This window comes from Parasteatoda tepidariorum, chromosome 1 (assembly GCF_982258835.1).
Source record: "Parasteatoda tepidariorum strain Cologne lab strain chromosome 1, Ptep-v5.0, whole genome shotgun sequence".
NCBI lineage: Eukaryota > Metazoa > Arthropoda > Arachnida > Araneae > Theridiidae > Parasteatoda > Parasteatoda tepidariorum.
Genome location: NC_141755.1, coordinates 32422504 through 32450299, shown reverse-complemented (window position 1 = coordinate 32450299; position 27796 = coordinate 32422504). Strand labels below are relative to the sequence as shown.

Here is a 27796-nt window from a genome sequence, read left to right as displayed (position 1 = left end):
TTCGTACGTCAAGGGGTTAAGTGCCCCTTAAATTTTGATGAAAATCATCAATTTACCAGATGATGCAGAAAAACGAAAATAGATGATTTAATAACACCTAAATGTTACTGAATTTAATTTTATTTTAATAAGAATTTAAGAAACAAAATTTGCTTGTTCATTTTTTTTTTTACTTATATTTATTTTTATTAAAAAAAAAGTTTACCATAATCGCTTTGCATTAGAAAGTAGCAAATATAAAAGCTGAATTTTAAGTGTCAAATCTATTGCAAGAACTGCAACATTTTTATAAAATCGTTTCAAAGTCGTTTGAAGTAAAATCGTTTGAAGGGTATGCATTCATAGATAATACTTAACAATTCTAATAATAATACTTTTTTGTTAATAATAATGCTATGCATTTATTTCATCAATGCTTATTCATGTTTAATACTTTGTTACAAACACTCAATTCTTCTAATTGATTAATGCTTGAATATTAATGTCATTTTTTCTGTGTGATCATTATTAGGTCCTACGTTTTCATTAATATGTATTCGAAAAAGATGTTTGTTTTAAAATTTTATTCAGTATATTTGTTATAAGATTTTATTTTATTCATAAAAAATTTTATTCAGCTTATACTTTGAAGATTATAAAAATTTTGAGATTTTTCAAACCTCCATACTCATATAAGGACAATGCGATTTGATTATCCGATTATAATATAGATCAGGCTTTTTTTTTTTAACATTCATCACAATTTATGCATAATTGTTACAACAATCAAAGCATAATTGTTGCTCTCACTTAGAAAATTCTATTAGAGTGACAATGCAAAATTCTTGTATGTTAAGGATATATGTATGTAAACAACTAAAGAAGTGGGGGAAAAATTTTTGAACCTAAAATCTAATAAGGAATTTCCAATGGTTCACATTTGTAAATATTTAATTTCTTAAAAACGCCAGTTATTAAAATGGATTAAGATACATGTTAAGAAAAGAATGCGTTCCCTATGTTGTAAAATAATATGTAAGAAAGGTAACAGTTTTGAGAATTGAGTTAGAAAAAATGATGAGGGAAGAAATAAGAAAATCGAAACTAAGAAAAGATTAAAAAGCAGAAGAAAGAAAAAAGAAAGCAAAGGGTTGTCTTCCAAGCAGTTCATAAAAACTGTTGTCAAAAAAACAAAAATTGTAATAAATAACTATATTTGTGTTTCACACCAATTTTTCTTCCAGTTTACAAATGGTTAAGATCTAGTAGATGTAATTATTAAGAAAAAAGATATAAAATTTATATTTTTACAAATGATTGATCTGCGTTAATGCACATGGAAGCACTTTGTGGATTTGATTCCTTTTTATTGAAAGAAATGCATCGAAAAAAATTTTAGAAATCAGAAGAAAAAAAATAAATGAGTATCTTACTTATGTTATGATTAAAAGTATTGAAGTAATATGCTCATTTATTTGTTCTTAAAAAATAAAGACGGGAAGGAAAATTTTAAAAATGCAAAAAATAATACAGATCAACCATTAATAATTAAACTAAATGTTTCATTATTTGAAAACGATAACATAAAAATGGTAGCGATTTACAAAGGAAATTGAGCACTTGATAATTCTTTTTGTCAGATTTATTAAGCACTTGTTTTCAAGAACCCTTCAAAGTTCAAAATTAATTATTTCATATTTTTTAATTCAAAAAAAAAAGCTATCTAAAATAGGATTAAGATCATTTCAAAGAAATAATAGAATTCTATATCATAAAATAATATATTACACTAAACTAAACAAGACCACATGATTTGTTATATGCAAATGTGACTAGTTGATAGAGACATAAATTTTTTGGTTCTAAAGAGTTCCCCAAATGCTATAAATAATAACTTTAAAAACAGAAACGTGTTGTTGACATATATTTAAAAACAGGAACTTTTGTCAGAAATTCTAAAAACCATTATGTAATTGTACTAAAAAATGAATGTTAGTTTAAGAAAATTTCAAAGTGAAGACTTGAAACTAAGTAGCACCTTATGCATTACTGTTAAACCTATACTACATAAGTATATACTACTTTGATCAATCTCTTCACTATTTGTTGTCGTTTGAAGGATTATCATAATTTATTTAATAAATTTATGAATATTTTACGATTTATTTTAAGGTATAAGTAATACAATTTTAAATTAGTAAGCAACTTTTCTTGCTTACATTTAAATAGCAACCAAATCAAATTTAAACATACATAATGAAGTTTCGGCTTTGTATATTAAAGCCTGACGATATTTGTACTCATAATAAATTAAAATCAATAAAATTTAAAATTTTCAACAAAGTAAAAAGATTGCAAATAAAATAATAAACTTAAAAACAAATTTATAAAAATATTAAATATTTACACAAGCTCAGGTAAGGTAAATAGGTAAAATAGCACAGTGAGAAAAAAGAATATCTTGACTTATTCATAAATAAAATAATGTGCTTAATTTTGTGCATATTATAAAAAAGAAGTTTTCTGTAAAGATATTCATTTAAAATCAGTATTTAACTATATACAAGCATGTATATAAATTTTTTTTTACATTTTGGCTCACTTGCAAGGTAATACAATAAGCAACTTTTCCTGTTTATATTTATTTTGAACCACTAGCAGAAGTCCGAGCATTGGTCACAGTTATAATTTTTGACCGATTAACTCTAGTTGGCATTCTTTTTGATGCTAAATGAACACTTATTGGGCCTTGTTTAGAAACGGCTTCACCAGGCCGATAAGAGCTGTTTGGCAATCCTGTATTTTTTGGAGATACTGATGACTTCCTAACGGGCATTTTGTCCTTTACTGATTCAGAGCACTTCACAAGTTTAGGGGGATGACCTACAGATGGACTAGATGCATTACTTTTGATAGTCCGGCCAGGACTTCGTCCCCTGGAAGAGCCCGTGACAAGATTTTTAATTTGACTAGTAGAAGAAGCCTTTTGCAATCGAGAACCATAAGTTTTAGCTGTCTTGTGATCAGATGGCATCTGAATCCTAGCTGGACTGTTCAAGTACAGGGAACCAGTAGTTGATCCATCTTGATGTTGACGTTGCAGTTTACGAGACAATTGCTGTTCAAGCATTTCCGCTTCTTGCAAACAGTGACTAACCATTCGTGAATCAGCATCAATTTCAGCAACAAGGTCTTTTCCTTTCAAATCTGATGTTAAAGGTAGTTTTTCTTCTGAAGTATAAGTCTTTAAAGTTGGAACCAAAGACCTTTTGACTGGAGATTTTTCTCTGATAACCTTTTCTTCTTGATTAGGAATTTTGGAGTTGGATTTTTGCTCTTTCGTCTGAATTATCAGTGTGGGTTGAGGTATTGAAGGAGGTGGACTGTTTGCTTTCACTGGTATCTCTGTTTTCCCCTTCTTCACAGACTCAATTGAGTTCTTATTTACTACTTCAGGTTTTTCATTTGCTCCCTTTTCTTGACTAGAACCATCTAAAACAAATAAAAAAAAATTACTAGTTCAATAAGATTCTTTAAGAAATTTAAACAAAAAATATACATTATAACCTAACATAGATGTTGTTTATTTTTCGCTTTCATCAAATTGCTTTTAAATTTTTAGAGCCTTACATATCCATTTAGTTTTTAAAAATTAATTACTTTTTCTATAAAAACAAAAAGCTTGTAAATTATTATTCTATGTACTATTATTTAAGCAGCTTCATTCCATAAAGTTCAGCTTTATTTTGATAATCCTTCTACTTATATAAAATTATTTCCTTTTTTAGACATCATTCTAAATAAAACTGAAAATTAAACAACATGCTTACAATACACTGTTTCAACTTTTGAGCTTCACAGATGTTACAAATTATAATACACATGAAGTTAAGCAAAAAGAATGGACTTTGAGGCAAGAAAGAAAGCTTAAGTGATTTCATTTGTCTTATTTACTAAATATGGCTTTATATTGCTGGTTAGTTTATTTTTTCAATGTATATGTTACTGTGAATGACCAAAATTGGTGGTTATTGACTTCCACCCCTGTTGTTGACAATCACATAGTTGCTTTGGTAAATGTCCGAAATATATACTAGGTCCAGTTAAGTGCCACTGCCCAGTATGCCTTACATTAATGTTTTTTTAAGGTCATGTGCCACTGCCCAGTATGCTTTGAACGTAGTCCGAAAACTGATTTTCTCTTAATCTATCCTCAGCAGACATTAAAATATTGAATAAATATAATAATATTGACGAATAAATTAATATCAAATCGGATATAACAAATATTTCACACATTCACCCGTGAAAGTCAACATTCTCTTGTTTTTGGTCGTTCACGGTAACATATATATACACATATTTGAATAATCACGTATTTGAATAATAGAACACGTATTTGAATAATAGAAATAATACGACAACAAAAATGAAAAAATAAATTTAATTTAAATTATTATGAGTTAATTTTCAGACAAAAGTATATAAATTGTAACCAAAAACATACATGCTTTTGATTCTTAATTCAGTTTTTGAAAGTCAATAAGAATAATGGTTTAGGAAATAGAAGTAATGGAAATCATAATTAAAATTATATAGGTTTATGCTTCAAGCTTATGTGTTAGCTTTTCATTCCTTGAATCACTTAGATATAGAAGATTCAATATTTTAAAGTAAATTTAAGAGTCTGCAAGCAATTATTTGAGCAGTTTTATTCACAAAACTTTAGCCAGTTAATTTTCACAAAATAATATAAAAAACCAGTAAAAGTAAAGAAAAATGACTCATTAAGAACAAAAGATAGTAAATAAATAAAAACTTTTAATAATTATTGCTTATGCTTTATTCTTACATATTAGTTAATTTTTTATATCACTGAAGCATATACGATTTCGCAGTTTTAAGGTTTTAAGATAAAATTATAACAGCCAACAAATAATTTAGAAATTCAATTTATGCAAGTTTGGCTTTTGTATTTCTACAAAATACTATCTTGATCAAAAAGTTCCCGGAATAACCCCCAGGTGGCGCTCCCACCGTTCCGATTTGAGTTATGTTTTTTTTTTTTTTTTTTTTAAGTTGGTACATCTGTTGTTGATATTCCCTCTAAATTTTAGCATCATAGCTTGACATTTGCAAAAGTTACATAGCCAAGAGTACATCTATCTCTGTGTGTGTTGGCAATTTTTCACAATTTTAGAAATGGGTTTAAATTTACAACAACGAACTTGCATTAAATTTTGCATAAAAAAAAAAAAAAAAAAAAAAACAGATTTAGTGGTGAGCGAACGTTGGAAAAGTGTTTCAGCAACGATTCTCCAAAGAAAACGGTTGTTTACCAGTGGCACGAGTGGTTCAAAAGTGGTCATGAGTCAATTGAAGATGATAAACGCAGTGGCAGACCATCAACATTGAATACATTGATAAAGTAAAAGAAATGTTGGTCATTAACCGCAAATTAACCATCAGAGAAATAGCGGAGGGCTTGAACATTGCCTATGGATCTGGCCAAGACATTTTTGTTAATGATTTGGGTTTCCGTCATGTAGCAGCAAAGTTGGTGCCAAAAGACCTCAATTTCATGCAAAAAAGAGACAGTGTTGACGTCACTAAAGACATGATTTGCAAGGCTGAATCCGATCCCACATTCATCAAAAGGATCATTACTGGAGATGAGACGTGGGTTTATGAGTATGACACGCAATCCAGACACCTGGCAAGTGAATGGCGTTCATCAAAGTAAAAATCGTAGGAAGCACTGATGGACATACCGAAAACTGAATATAAAAAATCTATCCAGGATTGGATCAAGCGCTGGCATAAGTGTGTTGTAGTCGATATGGATTACTTTGAAGGGAACAATATAGATTTAGATTAATAAGCTTGTATTTTTAATTTTCTGAATACATTCCGAGAACTTTTTGATCAAGGTGGTAATTTAAAAAATAGCAGTAATAAACTAAAGGAAAATGGGCAATAGATAAAAAAATGAATGCTTCGTTTATCAAAATAGCTTTTAATTTTCTTCTGATAACTAAGACATACCTATCTAGTTTAAAGTTTTTTTAAATATAATTAACAGAGTCAGTAAACAAATATTTGAATTGCTTCATTCTCTCAACTTTAAGCCAATCTATTTTTACAAAATAAAATTAAAGCAAAGACAAAAAAAAATAGACATTTAACTAACCAGCAGAAGCAGATATATCAATTTCATCCTTACTGTCAGTTGATATCTCTTCATTTGCCTCCAGGCTATCTGGATTGTCACTGCAATGAGCTGGACTTTTGCTATCATCCAATTCCAAGGAAGCAATGCTGCTAATCATTTGAGACTCAGATTCAGGTTCATAATGGTTGGACTGAGTTTGATCCTGGGGCAAGTCTTGCAAATCTCTCAAACTATCCTCTTCGTGAGCATCAAGGTACACTCTGTTCAATAAATTATTTCTTAATTGTGATTGGTGAGGGACACAAGGGGGTATGTCGTAAGAAAGATCGTGGCTAGAATTATCTATGGAATTGTAATTGACTTCTTCTTTAATGGGAGAAACAATCTTTTTCAAAATGCAATCTGAATCTCGTCGTAACACGTTCCTTTCAGGTACTTCAGGATTGCATTGTGGGTTATTTTTTGGAGAAATTTCTTGCTGCTGTTTCCTGTTCGGAGATTTGCCTTTTTTAGGATAGGTGGATCTTTCAATGCAAATGGGTTCCTCTGTTTCATTCTGTTTTTTCAGTTTCTGCAAGAATAAAAATTTGTAATAATGTACTACATAATTATGAAAATCTAAGGAATAATTCAATGAAACATCTATTTTTAAATATTTAATTACGTTGATTTGGGCAAAATATGTGATTAAATCATACAAAATTAAAAATTATTTACTAAGAATTGAGAGAGAGAATAAGTTACTAATAGTGAAAAATGATTACTAAACTTAAATTTTACTACCCTTCTTAAGTTTAAACAATTTAAAAGCACAGTGTTTATAATTAACTATAGTTCAGTAACTAAGCTTTACAAAATAAATTTGCTTAAATGTATACCAGTAGATTATGACAACAATAATAATAATTTTGAAAATATTATAAAAACTCTCCTCACATAAACTTAAATTACAAAACCTTAACAGTTACAGAACTGCATGTTTCATTCAATTTTTTTCTTTTACTGTGTCAATATATTATTAACATCAGTATGCATGATAGTATTGATACATTAGATGTGCCCAATCTAGAAAATTGATGATTATTACTTCAAATATTGATTGCAAATACATTTGTAAAACAGGAAAAAAAAATATGCACAATTAAATTTAGAACTTAGGAAAACAATATATTTCATACCCTTTGTAAGCTGGACAGACGGGGAGGAGGAGCAGTTGGTTTTTCAAATTCAAATACTATAACTGCAGCTGAAAATTTCAAAAAAATATTTTACAAAAGAATTTATTAAAGAATATAAAAAATTGAGTGCAACATAATTTTTAAAATAAAGAAATATTCTTAAAATCAAAAAGAGTCCAATAACAGTTCCATTCGAATTATAAATAAGTTCTGAATAGAAGTTTCTTTGGACCTAGTTAAAAGAAATCAGACATTCTACAGACTCATTTGTGGATTAGGTCATTTTTCTCATAATCTCATTCAAGGGTTTGATAGAATGGATTTGACATCCGAAATTTGATACTGCTATTTCTAACATGAGATTTCTCAGATTTCTAACATGTTTCTTACATTATTATATCAAATAAATTTTTTATATGGGCTAAAATGGGCAACCCAGCTATTTCTATATGTTCTTTTAATATAAAAATTCTATAATAGATGCAAATAGGCCACCCATATCAAACAATATACGGTTTCAATATGATAAATCTATATGGGCTTAAACAGGCTTCCCATATTAACATTCTTCATAAGAGCACAAATGGGCAACCAATATTAATATACTTAGGTTTCCAAATAAATAAACTCTTGATTGGCTCAAATAAGCAAACCATCCAATATAAGCTTCGATTATAAATAATATACAATTGGGCCAAAAAGAGCTATCCATATCATTCAAATGGGCAAAAAATTCAATATGGGCTACCCATCTACAAGATCAATAGATGGACATTGATGGACAACCTAATAGATCTGCATGAGTTGCCCATTTAGATCTATGTGGATTTTCCATGTGTTTAGAAAGAAACATAAATAGCTTTTTAATCAGGATTTGAATTTTATTTTGTGTCAATATATGCTTTATAATCTCTTATTTAATTAAAAAAAAATTTAAGTTGAGCACAGAATTCCATCATTTTGATGATATGGGTTGAATGTGGGCTAGTGATGGGGCCCATAAGAACACCACAAATCTATATAGGTACCATATGGGCCCCATTTCTCTGTGCTGCTCGAGATATACAGTAGAGTCCCGATTATCCGAGTTAATGTGGATCACGACTAACTCGGATAACTGAAAAACTCGGTTAAAACGAAGAGTATAAAAAAAGAAAGAAAAAGAGTTGGTATAAATGTAATATATTTAAGAAATATAAAATTTATACGAGTATACCACATATAATTCCTATTATTATTAAAAAGCTTACTAGAAAAAACTTAAAAAGTATACTTTGCGAGAATTAAAGAGTTTTTACTTAAAAAAAAGTCCTTAATCGTTTTTTGTTTTACATAACTTTGGTGCTTTTCTGCAGCAATGTTTCGCCATTTTTTAGGGATAACAGGAAGGCTGGTGTCGCCTCTTTTTGTTGTTCTATGCATTCAGAAGCATTTTCGACAGCTTTAAGTTCATCTGTGTGAGAGATTTTTATATGTTGATTTTCATCGTCACTGTCTTCATCATCTTCGCTAGGTTCATTTTCATTATTGACAATATTAATGATCATTTCATCCGATGAAGTTGTTAGATTTTGTTTTCCCGAGTGTTTGGAAGAAAAAATTCAGATTTATTTTTCGGCGGTATTTTTAAAAATAAAAAATGAACTAGAACAAAAAAAATCCTTAAAATATTTGATATCTCGGTTAAAGCGGAAACTCGGATAACCGGGACTCGGATTATCGGGACTCTACTGTAATTATATTTTCATGGTGGTTATATCATATTTGAATTGTTTTATTCTTTAACCTGCAGAATCATAAGAAGAATTTCACAAATACTTAACAAAAAAAAATGAAGTATTGTTATTTTTTGTGTTTGCATGCACAAACATTTTTCCTTGAAATATATATATAAAATATGAAACATTTTTTTCTGTTTAATGAGTTAAACTTAGAAAATATCAATATATATATATATTTCTTAAATGATATGAAAGCAAGCAGTAAAGAAGAATGAAAAGCAGTTTAGATTACTAAAGCATGTTCTAATGTACTGAAGTTTTTATATCTATTTTATATCCTTACCAGGGAAAAAAATACTAAATATTTCATTCAGTATTAGATTTAGTTTCCTATTCAGTTATAATTAATCCAGGTACTACAATCGATAGATCCTTTAATCTCCATAGATTTATTGTGTTTTAATAATTTCATTGAAAATTATCACAATGAACACATGTTTGAATTTTCAAATTTTTAAAGCAAAATGCTGATGATTTCATGTTTGATTTATATCAAAATTATTCCTCAATATGCATTTTAAATTAATAAAAAGTCCTTAACTCTTTCAAATCTGAGAGGACAGATATGACCCATCAGATGTTTCAAGAAGACTGTTGGGGTAACACTTGTGAATTTTGTTCTAAAACTGAATTATATTGTTGCAACAAATAGTGGTTATTTTAAAAACATTTTTCTACAGTTTTTTGCAGCAATGTCATTTGTAAAGGAACTTTGTAACTAGTTTTGAAACATGGTTAGAATAAAATTTTCTGGAATTCTAAGTAGAATACATCAAACTGTACATTTCTGTTTCTTTCTATTTTATGGACACCCAGTAAAAACAGAAGTGTAAAGAATAAGTAAACATGACTAATAAGCTTACCATCCCTAATCCTTTTCTGAACATGAGGAGCAAGATATGCCCAACTTTGGCAATGAACCACTTTGTTTGCATTTTGAATGAGGTACCTCTCACAATGGCGACTTATCTTGTGTAACAAATCCACAAAATTCTGAGGAAAAAGAAAGTTTTAATCCAAGATTACATAAAATTTAAACAAATAATTGAAATCTAATAAAAATCAAGCAATTGGGTTTTAAAAGGAATTCACTCAAAACTTAATATCAAATGAGATGTTTTCTTTTTTTAAGTCTAAGTTAAGTAATGTTTTACTTGTTTGATTCAAAAACTCATAACTTTATAAACACATCTAAAATTTCCAAAATACTCATAAAAATTATATATATATACATATTATCAAACGCACCCAGCTTGAAATAAAAGGAAATACAAAAAAAAAAATTTGAAAAAAAAGAAAGATTTATTTAAAATAAAAAATTTTTGTATAAATTATCTAAAAAATGAAGTTCAACTTTTTTATCTAACTTGCTATCTCTATAAATTTAGTTGTTATTGCAATTCAGATAGCCAAAAGTTGAAAATTCTAATCTCTAATAGCAAAATAAATAAATTTTTTAAATTCATGAATTTCTAAAATAAGTATAATAATAAGTTTAAAATTACTATATTTGTATTATTATAGAAAAAAAAATTCAAGAAAATGTAAATAAATAATCTTATATTATATTTAATATTTTAAAAAATAAAAGTACAAATATATATTTTTTAAGATTTATATAATGAAATTCAGATTTCAATTACGTTTATAATTGAAAATTTAAAAAATTATGACATTAATTGTATTTAAGTATATTGCTCAAACTTTTTTTAAAACTATGTTATGTATCAATAAGTTAAATTTCATTCTAAATAACTCTTCAGATTTATATCTTAAAATGTACATAAATAAATTACAAAAGCTTTAATTATACCATAAATTTTTTATTACATAAAAAGGGCAAAAATGCTTTTAATATACCTAAATTGAAAGAAAGAATATTTCAAAGACATACATACCTGTGTAAACATTCCAGAATCTATGTTTTCAATTGATTCAGCCAGCTGTATCAACTGATTGACAGTATCAAATGATTTGCATGTCATATCTGGAGCAGTCAATTCAATGGCAGAAATTATGTCTTCTTCTAAAGCAGTTACATTCCAACTCAAACCCTTTATATAAGGTAAAAACATAAACATTAATTTACACCTAAGATTTACAGTTAAATAGGAAAATCACTTAAATATTTTTTTTAATAGTTTCTTTTTTTCTTAGAATAATAACAACACTTTAAATGCTTTCACTCAGTCCCTGCAGTTGAGGAACTAAATGGACCCCATCATACATTAATGTGCAGTCCCTCACTTTTCCACCGAAAGTTATTCGGAAAAAGACATAACTAACAAATCTGTATTGCTGTTCTTCTTGATAAGCATTGGAATAAAATTAAAACTGAAAAATTTATGAAACTTATTCAAGTAGGTTACAGAAGATTCAAATCTTTATAGATCATTATTTTTTTTAAAGAAAATTTTATTTAATCAAAACATCTTTGAAACAAACATAGTTTAAGGATTTATTTAAAAATATGTAAGTATATTCATACACAGTAAAAAAAATAAAAATTAATTTTTCTACAAAAAAAGTTGAAAATCTGTAATAGTTTAATTTTGCTACAGAAGAAAAAGAATGCTACATTTTAATTGTTTCATAATTCAAAATTATACAATACATCAATGCATATACTTTGTTTTTAATCATTTCTTATTATACCATAAAATAATTCAATTATTTTTAATTGATATAAAAAGTGAATTTGTTGTGGTTCACAAAAGGCAACTTTTTTTCAACAACCCTCTTTGAAAAATTGTTATGCACCCCTGTAACTGTTGACCATGGACTCAGGAGCAAAACCTAGATACTTTCCTGCACGGAAATCAGTTTCTTCTAGGCAACTCAAACTGAGCTTGACAAGGAAATTTATGTAAACCATTTTTCAAAAAGAATGACAGCTAAAGAATTCAACTAAAAATTTGAAGCTAAAATAATAATAAGCACATTATAAATAAAAAAAAAGAAAGATAAAATAAGAGTATAAGCTTTATTATAAATTTATAATTTAATGATTTACTTGTATTAAAATACTTAACATTAAAAGGGTTATTATTATTGATTAACTAGCTCACATTTTTAAAGTAAACAAAAAAGTATAAAAAGAATATATTAATAACTTACTTTTCCCAAAGCTAAGAATCCTTCCGATTTTAAAATTTGGTTAAAATTTTTGGCCATAAAATGAATACAATCTTGGAGAAGTTTAGTGATCATTCCAAATATAGGTTCTGTCCATTTCAGCTGGGGCAAAGTATTTATCAATCGGTCACAGTTTAATGTCATGTCAATCACAGTTTCAATAGTCTAAACAAAAGACATCCATTTTTATTTCTAAGTAATGTTATTTTTTATAAAATGTATGAAATCAATGGATAATTATTTTAAAAAAAACATGATAAAATTTTAACTTTAGTAAAGTTTTAATAATAAAAACAAACATAATAATTTTGTAGACATTTCTCTGTCATTAAATTTCCTTATTTAATTCACTTACTTAGATCATGCATGAAAGCACTGAATACATTTCTGTTTTTTAAAAAATAGTTAGATATACCACAGGCTAAAGAATGAAAAAAAAAAATTTTTAAAAAGAAAGAAAACAGATTTTTAATTAGGAACTAAGATGCACTTGTCATTATTTTTTCTCCTTGAAATATATTTATAGTTAGTAATTTATTTTACAAATGAGATATATAATTAGTAAGAAAAAAATAGTTGCTACACTAGATTGTGTAAATATCAACAGTACCACAACAGTTTTAGCTGCAACCTTAGATTGCGATTATTAACAAGATTTCAAACAATTTGGGAAGATTGTAATAGATTTCAGTTGAGGAAGATCGAATGTTCTTGTATTAAACATCATTAGTTTATTATCTAGTTTAAATTTAAACATATACTTAATAATAAAGTAAATTCTCTATGTAGTTTGATTTAGTATTGTAGTTTTGATATTTTTACTAGGTGTAATGATTTGTCAGGACTTTAAAAAAAAATTATTCATTTAAATTTGAATTTTTGAACAACTTGCTTTTTGTAAGGGTAATTGTTTTACATTTTTATAAAAATTCAAGATCTATAATGACTATTTCAGAAATGAAGTTCAGTATCTAGAAAAAGCTTTCACGATTTTCATAATTTTTTGGGCTTTCTACAATATTATGAGTTAAACTGAATAATCCAATACAGTTGCACTTGAAAGATATTTTAATAGTTATTCAATTGTGCATAGTACCATCTACAGAACAGTCAATCTTTTCATCGAAGATGGATAATTTACTTGAATTAAAGCATAAAACTACAAATGCTAGAAAGATTATCGCAAAAATGTGTAACTTTTTGCTAACTCCAACCAAGGCAATCCAATAACTAGTATAAATAAATAAGATTACCTAATAGAAACAGTGATTTCAGACTTTAAATTTTAAGCAAAAATAAAGTCATGGAAATATGGTAAAAGGAGCTTTAAGTTATCATTACTGTGTTCAGATATATCGAAAAACAATTTTAAAACTTTCAGATTTGAATTTTAAAAAAAGTGACAACTTATTTATTCACACATTTTAGACAAATACTTTATACAGGTTATTTCAACAATATCATGCATATTAGGCAAAACATAAAAATAAAAACAGGTAAATTGTATACATTAATTGCTTTGAATGTTGAAAACAATTTATGAACAATGTAAAAGATAATGTTGAAATAACCTGAAGTTGAAAACAAGAAAACATTTTAAAACCTAATTTAAAAAAAAAATAAATTAAGATTATGAAATAAAATCAAAAGCTTCAATAATAACCAATGCTCAATTATTATTAAAACTTATAAATTTAAGCAATAAAATAAAAGTTACAAAAATTTCTCACCAAATTCAAGACAGTGACTTCATAGCAAAGATCACGTAATTCCTCAGGAAGAGAAGCGAAAGATTTGTTTGTCCAAGTACGTGTGAAGTTCTTTCCTAACCAATAGATGCACTTATCTCTTAGTTCATTTAAGCCACAAGCAGAAACTAATGGTAGACATTCCACAACACCTTGAGAACATTGCAAACACGGCTAGAAGAAAAAATTATAAATAAATAAACTGTTAAAGTACAAATTAAATTACTACAATCAATTCACAAATGAAGGGATAAAGGCTCTCCATGAATTTGAGTAAATTAACTATAAAGTTTATAAAATGACAAAATTAAATTAAAATTAAATTTTTTCAAATGATAAACCAAAGTCATATTATATGTATCATTGCATTTGCTAATAATATGTATTAGATAAGAGAGAGACCCCTCAATTTGCACTTTTTAAAAATATTGAAATTGAAAATATTAAGTTTTTTTCTCATTTATAAAATAACTCAAGAGTATTAAAAAAATCAGAAAACCGCAAATCTAGTAAAATAAATAAGAACAAAGCATGATCCCATTGTAGGGTCATGATCCTTCAGGTGTAGACTTCACGCATTTAGAACAACAAAATAATAAATCATACATACATATGCCCTTACAGTTGTGAAAAAGAAAAACCTGAATTTTGTATGACAATATAAAACTTCAGAAAGAAGTTTCTCAAATTACAAATGTAACAATAATATATATTACAACTTAAAGGAATTATTATAGTAAATAAAGTATAAATTAAATTTAATTTTTTAAAACCATAAAGAGTAATTTCACTTTAAGTAAAAAGACACACCTGTAACTAATTTCTTACACACTTTACTTACATATACAGTAGGGAACCGATTATCCGGAACGATCGGGACCATCGCTATTCCGGATAACTGATTTTTCCGGTTTTCTGAATCGCCACAAAAAGCTGTTTTTTTAATGTTAAACCCAACTAAAAAAAAATTTTTTTTTTGGAAATAATCTTAAAAAGAAGAAAAAAAGATGGAGTAATACACTAATGGTTATTTCCAAAATGATGGTAAGGTAAACATCTTTCAAAAAAGAACGAAAAATCCTAAAATCTTAAGAGGAAAAAAAATTTTTTTTTTTAAATGGCGGGAAAATTTATCGAATTTCGTTCCGGTTTTTTGGTTTCCCGGTTTTCTGATTTCCAGATAACGGGTTCTGTACTGTATTTCAATTGCAATAATATCTTACAAAGAGAGAATCAGAAAATTAAATTTTCTATTTAAAATTGCAAGGGTGGATGATGATCGATGATGTAGGAAATTCTTTTCGGCAAAGCCCATGGACCTCGGATATTGAAAAATTTTTGAATTATAAGGCATACCATTTTTACATGATTTTAAAGAATGTAATTGTATAAGACAAAATAGAATATTTTAATGAAAGCGGCTGAATAATTCCTGAGAAACCCAATTTTAAATATACGACTCAATTTCTCAGGAATTATTTAACTGCGTTCAATTGAATTTTGTATTCTTTAAAACAATGTCATTTGTATACTTTAAAATTCAAAAATTTTTAAGACCATTATTAAAAAAAATCTAAAATAATAAATAATTATTCAAAATTATTTTTTTCATGGAATTATTTTTGGACAAATGAATTTTATAATTGTGTGCAAAAATATTTCAATTTGCTTAATAAGTTCTCAAGATATGGTGAAATACGCAAAAAGAAAAATTAACATAAACGGGTTCAATCTTTGAATCGCTCTCCTGACCAAACTAAGGAGATCATCTTTCTGAGATTGCAGCTACCCCCAAAAAATTTGGGTGTTCGAAATCTGAATCCATTAAAAGGAAAGGTATGTTTATTCAGAGAAAGTATGTTTTTCTGTCTGATTTAATAACTTAAAATATTGTCTGCACTAATTAATTAGAAAATTTAATGTAAGATCGAGTTCCAGTATGTGAAGATCTGATCTTATCTAAAGTCATTCAGGGTGGTTTATTTTTATTTTTACTTTGCACGCTTTTCATAATTATGCAATGAAAGATTTTACATACCCTGTGGAAAAAGTGGCAATAATGCATTTTTAAATGAAAGACAATAACATCTCTCAGGGATTTCAAATACAGCATATCTGCCAGATGAGTAAGTTCAGTAATATCACAATCTTTTGGTATGTTCATGGCTCCACTGTAGATATGGCAAAGAGCAAAATGAACAGACAGATAGCTGAAGCTGTAAAAAAAAAGCAGCAAAATTTTTAAAAGAATAATTTACCTTTATATAATAACATGAAAAATGTTAGACACAAATATTTCAAAAGCAGAATGGAAAGTTAACAATATAAAATTACCCTTCAAGCTTGATACTACTATTATCTTTTAAAATTTCATTGGACTTCAGAAGATTTGAAAAGTATTGGCATCTAACAGACAAAATGCATCTGAGGATAAAAAAAAAATTACATCATCAGACAATATTTGAAAATAGCAAAACTAAAAAACACAAAATTTTAATTTACACAAAATCGATTTTAGAATAGATTCGACAGTTACAAAGCAAACTTTTAGGCGTTGCTTTTTTTTAATATCATGAAATTGATACCCTTAAGAAATAAGAGGATATAATGTTTCGCTTATGAGCAAAAGGAACAGGCAATATCGATATTTCCTTACAGCCTTACACCAATATATTATATACAAAAATCAATGTTTGCCCTAGGAATAAAAAAGGGTAGGGAGCTGCCTCTAAAAAAAGGGCTCTATAAGTTTTGAAAGGGCACTTGTTTAACACCGTAAAACTTCATCAAAATGTGTAATATTATGTAATAACTGAACTTGATCTTCAGCAATTTTTACATTACCCACTTATACTATTTTATGCGTAGATTTCAAAAAATGATTTGCTCTCGTCTGTATGTTCGTATCTATGTATATCTTTCATCTATAGATAAACATTGAAGATATTTTGTTGACATTTGTATAGAGAATTTCATTATCTTTTTCACATGTTTACCATAATTCTATGGGCTTTAAGACAAAAATTCTCCTTAATAGAAAATTACACTAAAAAATTAATTTCGATTTTTAATTTTTGTTACATGAATACTTTTGCCGCCTAATGATTGTAGCCAGTAATTTCTGTGCCTACCCACACTTCAGGACCAGGGTTCGAGTCCCTATTCTTAAGTTCGAATGTCTGATCGGATTAAACTTTCAAAATCTTTAGTAATTCGGAATCAATTCTATTGTGATGTCCTCAGTGTTTTCCGAACCAGAAAAGTTCACATACAGTTTGGAAGTGTGGTTGAGAGATTACTGCCACCATCTGCCTATAATTTTAAATTGCAGTAGCGTGATGCACACGTACACCAGTATTGTTTTTGGATTACCACTTAGAATTAATCCCAGACTATCTCAATAAACCATCAGTATATCTTTAGTGTCACATTAACAATCAAATTTGTAAATGTTAATAATTTTATTTCATATTGTTTTTATAAAGTCAAAAATCAAAGTTTTGTAGAAAGCTTCTTTTTTCTTCTTTTAAAAGAAGCTTTTTAGAAGGAAAGAAAAAGGTAAGCTGGAATATATCTGATTTTGATGGATATCACTTAAAGTTAAAAAGTAAGGATCGGTCTTGCAAAATAAAGAGAATTGACTGGTTTTTTTTAAGAAAAAAAAATCACTTTGGAGCCAAACAAAACTATTACTTACCTATGAGCCTTAATATTCTTGCCTTCTACTTCAATTGTGATATCAGTATCAATTTCTTCGAGGAACATTCTCAGAAGATCTTCCCCAAGTTTTGAACAAGCTTCCAGGATGCGCTGAGTACTCTTCACATTAATATCTGCAAATTCAGATTGTTGGTTCTGAGTTTCTCTCCAGCGGCGCTCTAAACTTGCGACCCCTCCTAAAGATGAACTGACATCTGAAACTTCTGAATACATTGTTTCCGAGTCATCTTCAAATTCGCAGGACAGTGATAGGCCAAGAGGAGAAAAGTTTGTAACTTTTTCTTTAACTGATTCAAGGACAATATCACCAGCCAAATTATTTCTATTGTTGTGGAGATCATTTGATTTAGGGAATGTTTGATTAAAACTTACAGTATCCGCTGCTCGTTGAAGACTATCGGTAGAACTTTTTGAGTCATCTGATTTATCTGCTTTCTTACGGGTTGCTAAAGGACTAGGAAATCCTGGTTTAGTTACTGATTGAAGACTATCAGTAGAACTTTTGGAATCATCAGATATATCTGCTTTCTTTCGAACTGCTAAGGGACTAGGAAATCCAGGTTTAGAATCCTTATTATCATCTTTGGTTTCTCTGTTACAGATTTTGGGGCTGTCGTCCCTTATTGATTTTGGAAACGTCATAGCATCAACATCCTGGGGCTTTGTTGAAGCCTTTACAGAAATAGGCGGAGAGGGTGGTTTTGTTGTCTCTGAACTATTGTTTTTTCGACGCAAAATAGGACTCATAGGGAGAAGACCATTATCTTCACTGCTATTTAAGCTCTTAGTCTTTGCCATATCGCCAGTCGATTTCCAACGTACTTTCTCATCAGATAAGAATTTATTTTGTATGTCAGCCTTGCCTAAATCAGAACAACTACCTGAAGATTCATTTTTTAACTGTTCTATAAGTTTGGAAGCTTGGTTATCAAACTTTATGTGTTGAGTCATATAAGCTTTTGAATTATTACATATTTTTTCATCATCAGCCCGATACACATTATTTGAGATTCGAATCGGTGAGAAATGGTCATAATATACTCCATCTGAATATCTATGAGCACTTCGAGATTTTCTTTGACTTGAGCTTTTCAAACGCATAAAATTTTCTTGGAGATTCAGAGAATGATCAGCGCCAAAGTTGCTTTTACCCTCTCGAGTAAGAGAAAAATACCTCACTCTATTTTCCACATTTCCCTGAAAGCTATTTAATGAGGGATCTGATAATTTTCGTCTTCGAGCATTGAATGTAGAACTCCGTTGTCTATCTTTTTTCACTATCACATGTTGGTCAATTTGGTGTGATTCTCGATCCCAAACAGAATTTTTAACACTGGTGCTAACATCCTCTTTAAAATCTTCATTTAAATCTATAAACATTGATACAGATGTTGTTTCTGCTTTATTCATAGGACGTTTCAATCTTGCACCAGAGGGATCATTCTTCGGATCATATTCCACTGAATCCAGGTCAACGTACATGTAACAAGACTGTGGTCGTAATTTTTCATTCCTCAATGACAACTCAAACTGTTTTTGCTCGTAACAATAAGCATCAAGCCGAGAGGTAGACTGTGCCTTCATTAAAGGTTCTTTTTTATGATAATCATTCTCTGGGGGAATTTCTGTGAAGAGCTCATCATAAGAGCTGTTTAGCAGTGGCGGTCTTGTTTTTGAAGAATAAATTATTTTTGGAGATTTGGCATCAATATACATATATGTCTGAGAAGGGCTAGATTTTTTGATCTTGTTCGCTGCAGGAGTAGGTGGTGAAAGCTTTTTAATGTCAATGTAAAATGGAAACATTGATCCAGGTAACTCAGATTTTACTGAGTTTGGTATATTACCAGTGGAGTTTACATTTGCATTACTGATTGGTGAATTTGACACACCTTCTGATGACATGATTAGAGAAGATGAAACAGAATTCGGGTATGGTGTATCAGACATCAAACTATATGTGCTATGAGACATAAAACCAGAATCACTCATACTGCCATCGATTCTACGATATTGAACACCTGAATTAGGAGAGCTGAAACAAGTTTCTTGGGCAGAATTATAATATGAATCTTTTAAAAAAGTATTGCGGAAGATATTAGATTTAGGAGATGGAGTATGGTCATGCAGAAAAAATCCAGAGCTCTCAGCTCTTTTAGAAGGTAAATGTTCTCTTATTTGCAGCTCTGGAGTTTCTCTTTCTTCAGAATTTTTTCCAATTAAGTCTTTATATGACCAATCACTATTATCATCGATAGCTTCTTCCAAAGAGCCTTGAGTTTCTAGATCAAAAGTATTACTTCTGACCATACTTCCAACAATGGGATAATCATCTGAATCAGATTCTTGATCGGAATTTGATAAATCTATATGAAGTGAAAATTCAGATTCACGTGACTGATTTAAGCTTCCATCATTATTAAACAAATTCAAATTTTCAGTCTCCTTTTTTTCAACAGCAGTATCTTTAGACAATACAAAAATATCAGAGTCATTTTCTCGTGCTTGATCTATGTTATTAGAGTTAATGTTTTCACTTTTCTTAGATTTCATTTCGGCAGCAGAAGGCAGATCATTCCCAAGAATGCCCTTCTGCTTTTCTATCCTACTTTGGGCAGAGCGAAACATAGTGGGAACATCCGATTTCCTTTCAGGAGAAACTGGACTGGTTTTGGGGGTAACAAAACTGTCTGTACAAGTAGAATTTACAGATTCTTTTTCAAATTCATCAACTTCTAAAACATGCTTATTTAACGGCCCTTTATTGTGGCAAATTAATTCAATGTATTTTCGACTTAGATGAATAGTTTCACATTCTTGCTTCCTGATATCATCATCAGTATAAACTCTCCTAAAAATGAAAAAATTTATCTATATCATTAAAATAATAAAAAATGTAAAAAGAGCTGAAAATATCATAATAAGAACAGAGAACTTCTGTAACACTTTATTCTTTTTCTTTCAAGTTTTTTTTTTTTTTTTTTTTTATAAAACTTAAAGTCTGTTAAAATTAAAAGTTTCATTTTTTTCTTCACTAAACTAAATAATTAATGGTGTAAAATTGTTTAAAAAATTGTCTATAGAAAATAAAATTTTGTAAGTGTCATAGAAATATCTCTTTTAAATAAAGAAAATTTAAGTCATTCGTAATATTCTATTACTTAATAAATGAGACCTTCAATGGAATTTTATTATCTAAAAATGTAAACAGTTTTAACTAATGAAAAAAATAGCAATTCTAAGCCAGACACAAATTGCTTCATAATAATAGCCATGTTTCTGTGAAACACTGCTCACTTATCGAACAACATAGGGAGAACTAGTTCACAAGATGTAGAAAAATGTAAGAGGGAATTAAACTTTTTGTCAATCGAACAGAAGGTCATTTTTTTTATTAGAAAATATGAATAGAGAGTTAGTCATGAGACTACTCTTAAGTGTATCCCTAGTACTTTCCAATCGATTAAGACAGAGAGAATTAGTTGACTATGTGTAGTAAAATAATTCGAGATGAAGTGATACAGACAGGAAATCAGATAGTAGAAAACATGAATGCATAGTTTGTCACACTTTCAAGTATTTTCTCATAACAGTATCTCTGTACTTTCATAATGAATAATATGAGAACTATTGGATTACAAATTGTAGAAGAATGAAGCGTGGAATGACTCCCTACAGAAAGGACAATCAGAGGGTTAGCCTGATTCTATAAAATATGAATGTAGAGTTTTAAAAACTCTCAAGAATTGTCTCATGAGAGTGTCCCTTAAGCTTCCCTTCTGAATAATATGGGAAGTACTGGATTTCTAATTGTCGAAGAATGTAGAATGGGGTGACACTCTACAGGCAGGACAATCAAAAGGTAGGCATGTTTCTAGAAAAAATATAAGTAGAATTTGTCACTCTAAAATATTTCCTCATTACAGTGTCCCAAATGCTTCCACATTGAATTATATGGGAAGAGCTGGTTTGTTAACTGTAGAAGAATGTTGAGTAGAATGACACTCAGCAGATGAGACAATCTGAGGGTTAGCGTGTTTCTTACAGATAATATGAATGTAGAGTTTAAATCAAATAATCCTTGAAAATGAAGCATTACATGATCTATTGTAACCAATTGTGTGCTTACATAAGTAACTGTGAAATAAAATCTTTATTGATAAAATCTTAGTCTCATAGCAATAAGATGGGTTTCTCTTCTTGTGTATTACTAACACTTAATAATAAAGATGTCTAAATCTGCCAATAACAGTCTTAAACAACAGTTTTAAAACATCATTACTCGTAAAAAGCAAGTTATTTGTGCACAAACAGAAAAATAATATATATTTTCTAAAGTAACTCGATGTAAAGAATTTTAAAGACAATATAAAACTATTAAAAAAAATAGTTTATTCAATAAAAAGAAACTTACCTCAAAAATTGGTCTAACTCAGCTTCTTGCAAATATGAATTATAGGATTCAACTCCAATGTTTATTTCTTTGTGGTCAGTTAGATGATTATAGAAAGCTGGTGTTCTTACTTTCAGAAGAGTTTTATGGGAGTGTATTAAATGCGGGAGATCTGGGTGTTTCTGCTGATTTTCAATATTTTCTTCATTTAAATTATGTTGCTTGAAATTGCTCACACCAATCAAAATGTCAGAAAACAGATCACTTTGTAGCATACTAAAATAATAGAAACAAAATGATAATTTTATTCCATTTTCAGAAAATTGGTAAATGAAGAGCTAATTGAATGAAGGTTGTAACATTTTAGTAAATTTGAGTAAAAAAGATTGAATTCATTGACAGTGGGTAATAAAGAATGTGCTTTGCTATTATTTCTCGTCAAAAAAAAATTTTACAGTCAAAATCCACAAATTCCTAAGATTCATTTAAACTGCCTGTGACACAAGATTAACACTCATAACTTTTAATTTGCTGTCAAAACAAAGGCTTTTTAAGGTTAGTCATAAACTTTTGATGCCAAATGCCACTGAAACGTTCTTTCTCTATTAATATAGAGAATCTTTCTCTATTAATATAAGTAACAATCTTTTCAAAGATTGTCACTTAGTATTTTCATCCACTGAAATGTATAAAATTTAAAGATTAGGCAAAATACTGTATAGTTAAACAAGACAAAAATAAGATTTTTTTTCAAGCGGAAACTCAATTATTTTCTTCCAAAAAGTTTCATTATAACTTATTTTTACGTAACTCTTCAAATTATTCTATTTAATTTTGATAAAATGGACAAACAAACAATACTATAAATTACATACCATAACATATGCTCTTGAAGTTGGTTCTGCAGGGTACATCGTAGCTTTTCTTTCTCTTTTGCACATTTTATTAGAAAGGCTGCACTCGGATGTGTTGGTCCCCATACTTTACTTCTTGAGCTGGCCATTTGAGCATATTTGTTTTGCAGCTGAGTAAATTTTTAGCTCAGAAAACCTGTTAATTCAAAAAATACTAACTGTTGAGTTAATTAAGACTATTGTGATACAAAAATTTAAACTTCTGTTACACTTAAGTTAAATTTAGACCAGAATTTAAAAAATAAATACAACAGTGAGTGGTTTTATTTTGTCTATCTGATTATAGATTAAAATAGACAAAATAGGTATGTATTCAAGGTCCAAAGAATGCTTTTAAAAAATTGAGACGATGTTTTATACTGGGCTTCAGAAAATGCGGCTAGTATGGGAGTTTTACAGGACTAAATTATTATTTACTACTTTCAAATTATATAAAATTATATACTTTCAACAGTTTGAAAAATAAATTTACAATTTATTATTGTAAAATTGTAAATTAACAATAATCAACTGAGGTAATTTTAGCTCTTAAAGGAAAAAAGAAAGATTATAAGTGCAATATATAAAATAAAAGGCAGTGATTATTACTTAAATATTGCAAGGGCCAATTGGCACAATAGTTCAGTGATAAACACTTGCCTTTATTTGGATACATCATATACAATCTTTTTTTAAATTGTTGAGCCAAAGTTAATTCAGTTATTTGTACCAAATAAATTATTAATTTAGCAATAATAACCAAGTATTCAAGTAGCATAATTAACAACTATATGAGAACTAAGCTTTCCTCTAGTCGCCTTTCCCTGATTCAACCTTACTTGATCAAATAATGATATATTATGTTTAAAAAATATATATTAAATATAAATAATTGCACATTAGTGACTTAACTGAGATAATATTTTTTTTAAAAACACAATTTAATGCAAACGTCAATAAATTAATCCAAATTATTGATTATATTTTCCAACTCATTCTTATAATAAATGGATAAAAAAAAATTAAAAAAAACATGAAATGCATACAAATATAATTCAGATGTCAATGACTCAAACATTATTCAATATAAAAACTTTTCTATCCAGCAACTTAATTACTTATACAAGTTGTTTCAATTCTAAGGTTGCATGTTGAAAGATTAATCATTTGCGTCTACTTGCCAAGAAGCTGGAACATAGCCAATGTCTCAAATAAATGGCATGGAAGCAATCAAAAGGAAGTTGAATGAATATTTTTAAATTTTTAGTTAGTTGAAATAATTTTTCTAAATTCATTTAAAAAGATTATAGCAGTTAAAGAATGCAGACAATAATAACCCTATTAGAATCTTCTAAATTCATTTAAAAAGATAATAGCAATTAAAGAATGCAGACAGTAACAACCCTATTAGAATCTTCCAATAGGGTTGGGGCAAAAACCTTTTCTAAGTAAAGTCTAGTAAATTTTTATAACACTACTTGGTTTTGTGAAAGTATAATTTTGTACTGTTTATATTTATAACAAATAATAAACATACCTAAGTTTCTCATCACTTTTTTCTGAAAATGCTATTTTTCCAACATTTGCAGCAGTTTTTAAAATAGTGAATTTAATTCTGACTTAAGAATAAAAAGTATAATAGATTTTATTTTTTTTTAAGTTAGTATAAACCCCAATTTTAAATAAAACATAATATGCTTTATAGAATGTTTCAAGTGTTACATCACTTTTGTCTGAAAATGCTATTTTTCCAGCTTTTGCAGCAGATTCTAAAAATCTGAATTTAATACTAACTTATGAATAAAAACATAATAGATTTTTTGAAGTTAGTGTAAACAAAAATTTTAAATTAAACATATTATGCTTTATAGATAAGGATATTTAATACTAAAAACTTAAAACTTTTTTTTTTCTTTTTCGAAAACATTCTTAAATACAGATACCCTCATCTTTACTAAATCTTTGAATTTTAGAATTGTCCTGTTAATTTTTTCCCCCTCCTCTTAAAACTAAATTCAATGATAATAATATTTGTAGTTTTTAAAAGGTAAATTGTGAAATATTTATTTATTTACTTTAGAACAGTTCTGAACAACTCTGACTTCTGAATGAACATAATTTCAACTCTGATTTTTAATTTTCTATAAACAAATTCAGAATATATTAATACTTTTATAATACCTATTTTAAGAAGAAGAAGAAGCAATGGGTATAACCTAGTCAGTTCAGTCATATTAAGTATTTAATTTAATTTTAATTTGTTTACATAAAATTAAAAATCAGAGTAAAAGAATGTTAATTGAAAAGTAAACTGTTCTAAAATAAAATAAATAAATAAATGCTTCAAAATTTAACTTTTTCCAACTACAAATATAAAACCATCATCATTAAATTATGAGACTAAACTTGATATTTCATAACAATTGTCTAACAAATTTACAATAATTGATATATATATATTTATAACTTTTATAAAACATAACAACAAAGCAGCTTTTTAACTTAAAGCTTTCAAATAAAAATACATGCTAGCGCTTTAAATAAAAAATATAAATTGTAACATACATGGTTCGGAATGAGAAGATATGTACACTTTTGAAAAATAATACTGTACACACGTTAAAAACATCGAGTTTAATATAAATTTATACGAATCGTACTAAGGAGCAGAACTATAAACTTAATAGCACAGACAAAAAAATAATAATATTTCAATTTGTGAACATATACATCAAGAATTAGTTTAATAAACACATAGAACCCTCAGTAAACATGTGTTTTATGTCAGTATTTTTAAAAAAGTAATTTAAAAGTACTGAACTTCATTTTAAAGGAGCATGACACAGACACAAGAGAACAAAACAATGGAATTTAATTTAACAAACAAATATTAAATTATATTATTATTATCTTCAAAGAGTTAAAAAATATTGTGTTGCACAAGAATCATATTGAAGAACACAATAACTTTTAAGTATATAAATACAAAGTACAATAGAAACAAAAACACTATAAATTAATTCTTGTTAACGTTTTTTGATTATTCAGTTCATATATATTTCACAAAATTTGTTACATTGACAGAGAACAGTAAAATATTCACGAGTATCTATCATGTAAACATAAACAAAACAAAGTAGTACTACACCCTAGGTTATACAACCGCTATGTAAAACTTACCTTACGATTCTACAATTATGTAATTCTTCGGATGATATAATGGTCATTTTTTTAGTGAAATTTTACAATAGTTTAAAGAGAAAAGCAGTAAAATACATTGCTTATTGCCTCGCGACATCATCTCAACACTTACCCCGCAAATTGCTCATAGAAATCAATAACATTGGCTGGTTAAGGTTTGCTGCGAAAAGCTTTGGCGATTTTGCAGCCAGTACGGCGCCAAAACTCCTCTGTCTGCAATAATCCATTTCATTCTCCGCATCTTCTTATGTGGATGTGTGGAGTAAAGGAAAAATAGAGAAAAACTCGTTTTTTCAGTTGACAGCACCTAAATATTCAACTCGATTAAAAACTTGATTTTTTTTCAACTAAAAATAAAAAAGTATTGGAATTTTATGAAAGAAGTATTTTTTTTCTTCCTTTTAAGTTCTTCAAGAAAAAGTTATAAATTTTTAGCATAAGTATTTAATCGAATATTTGTCCAATAAATATGCCTAGAAGCAATAGAAAATTATAAAATAACACGCTTAAACTTCGAATTCGTGCGCATTTATGAAAGTTTTTATAAAAAACTTTAAACTTTATTTGTAAATCGTTATTCCTTTGAAACAAAAATTGCGGAATCTCACAAATTTCAAATTTATACATACTAAGTTATGCAATTTTACGATATAATTTATTATTCTTAATAATTTTAGGAACCTTTGATCATTTTTAAATGAAGGGATAATAAGAAATAGCTAAATACCAAGCAATATTTTTTTTAAAAATAGCTAACCTTCAAAGAAAGAAAGAAAAGAAAAAGAGACAGAAAAGAAAGTAAGAAAAAAAGAAACATTGAACGTGAAATTGCAATGTGCTTCAAGCTATTAATTTCAGTGTTAATTGGACAGTCGGAAAGTTCATGCCGATTTTGAAATTTGGTGTATATTTATTTAATCACATACTCCGTCTTACACTTTTTTTTTTTTTTTTTTTTTTTTTTTGTATATCATCCATACCTCTACATATATCAAACAGGCAACTTGAAAATCTTTCCTTTTTAGAAATTTTCAACATTTTTTTTGTCGAAAATCTTTTTATAAGAGGTTTTATCTCGAACAAAGAGCTGATTTTTTTTCTCAGTAAAAGAATTTTATAACGATCGAAATATCTGAAAATCTGAAGAGTCTCATAAATATGGTGAATGTAGTAGAGTATCCCAACCAAGTTATGACAACTATTGTCATGTTGTCAAAGAGACATAAATTGTGAAAGAAAAACTTTCCTGACTCACTATTTATGGATGTTTATGTTTAATTGCAGTCTTTATTTAACAAAAAGGAGGGCAATATTTTCCTGAATAGTCCGTCTTTCAGAATGCGTAACCATTTCCTTTTCTTTATATCTTTCTGATTAATTCCGACTTATCTCTATACACTTCGCTAGCCGTGGTGGCTCAAGTGATATAGCGTTCGCTCCACAATGAGGTGAACCGGGTTCGAATCCCAGCTATGACTGTTCGATAAGAATTCCCCACCCAGCTCACACCGACCACAGTGCTGACGTACAATATCCTCAGTGGTAGACGGATCATGGGATAGAGTCCCATTGACATCTTGCTAACCGTGGGAGGTT

General features: G+C 28.3%; 1 protein-coding gene across 3 annotated transcripts; it reads right to left on the bottom strand.

Moving 5' to 3' along the window:
- Positions 1–160: 160 nt before the first annotated feature.
- Positions 161–26415, bottom strand: LOC107439643 (uncharacterized). Of its 3 annotated transcripts, none has more exons than XM_087161359.1 (13): positions 26180–26415; positions 22982–23156; positions 22128–22382; positions 17691–20564; positions 16328–16417; positions 16032–16209; positions 13976–14167; positions 12228–12410; positions 11009–11164; positions 9974–10103; positions 7330–7397; positions 6170–6722; positions 161–3471 (listed from the first exon to the last, which is right to left on the bottom strand). In XM_087161359.1, the coding sequence occupies exons 2-13, from the start codon at positions 23107–23109 to the stop codon at positions 2621–2623; spliced, it is 5658 nt and encodes a 1885-aa protein (XP_087017485.1). In that variant the 5' UTR covers positions 23110–23156; positions 26180–26415; the 3' UTR covers positions 161–2620. The 3 variants fall into 3 exon arrangements, with proteins under 3 accessions (XP_087017485.1, XP_087017494.1, XP_087017491.1); XM_087161368.1 differs by having other exon boundaries at positions 6203–6722; XM_087161365.1 differs by lacking the exon at positions 26180–26415 and adding an exon at positions 24537–24659.
- Positions 26416–27796: the final 1381 nt, after the last annotated feature.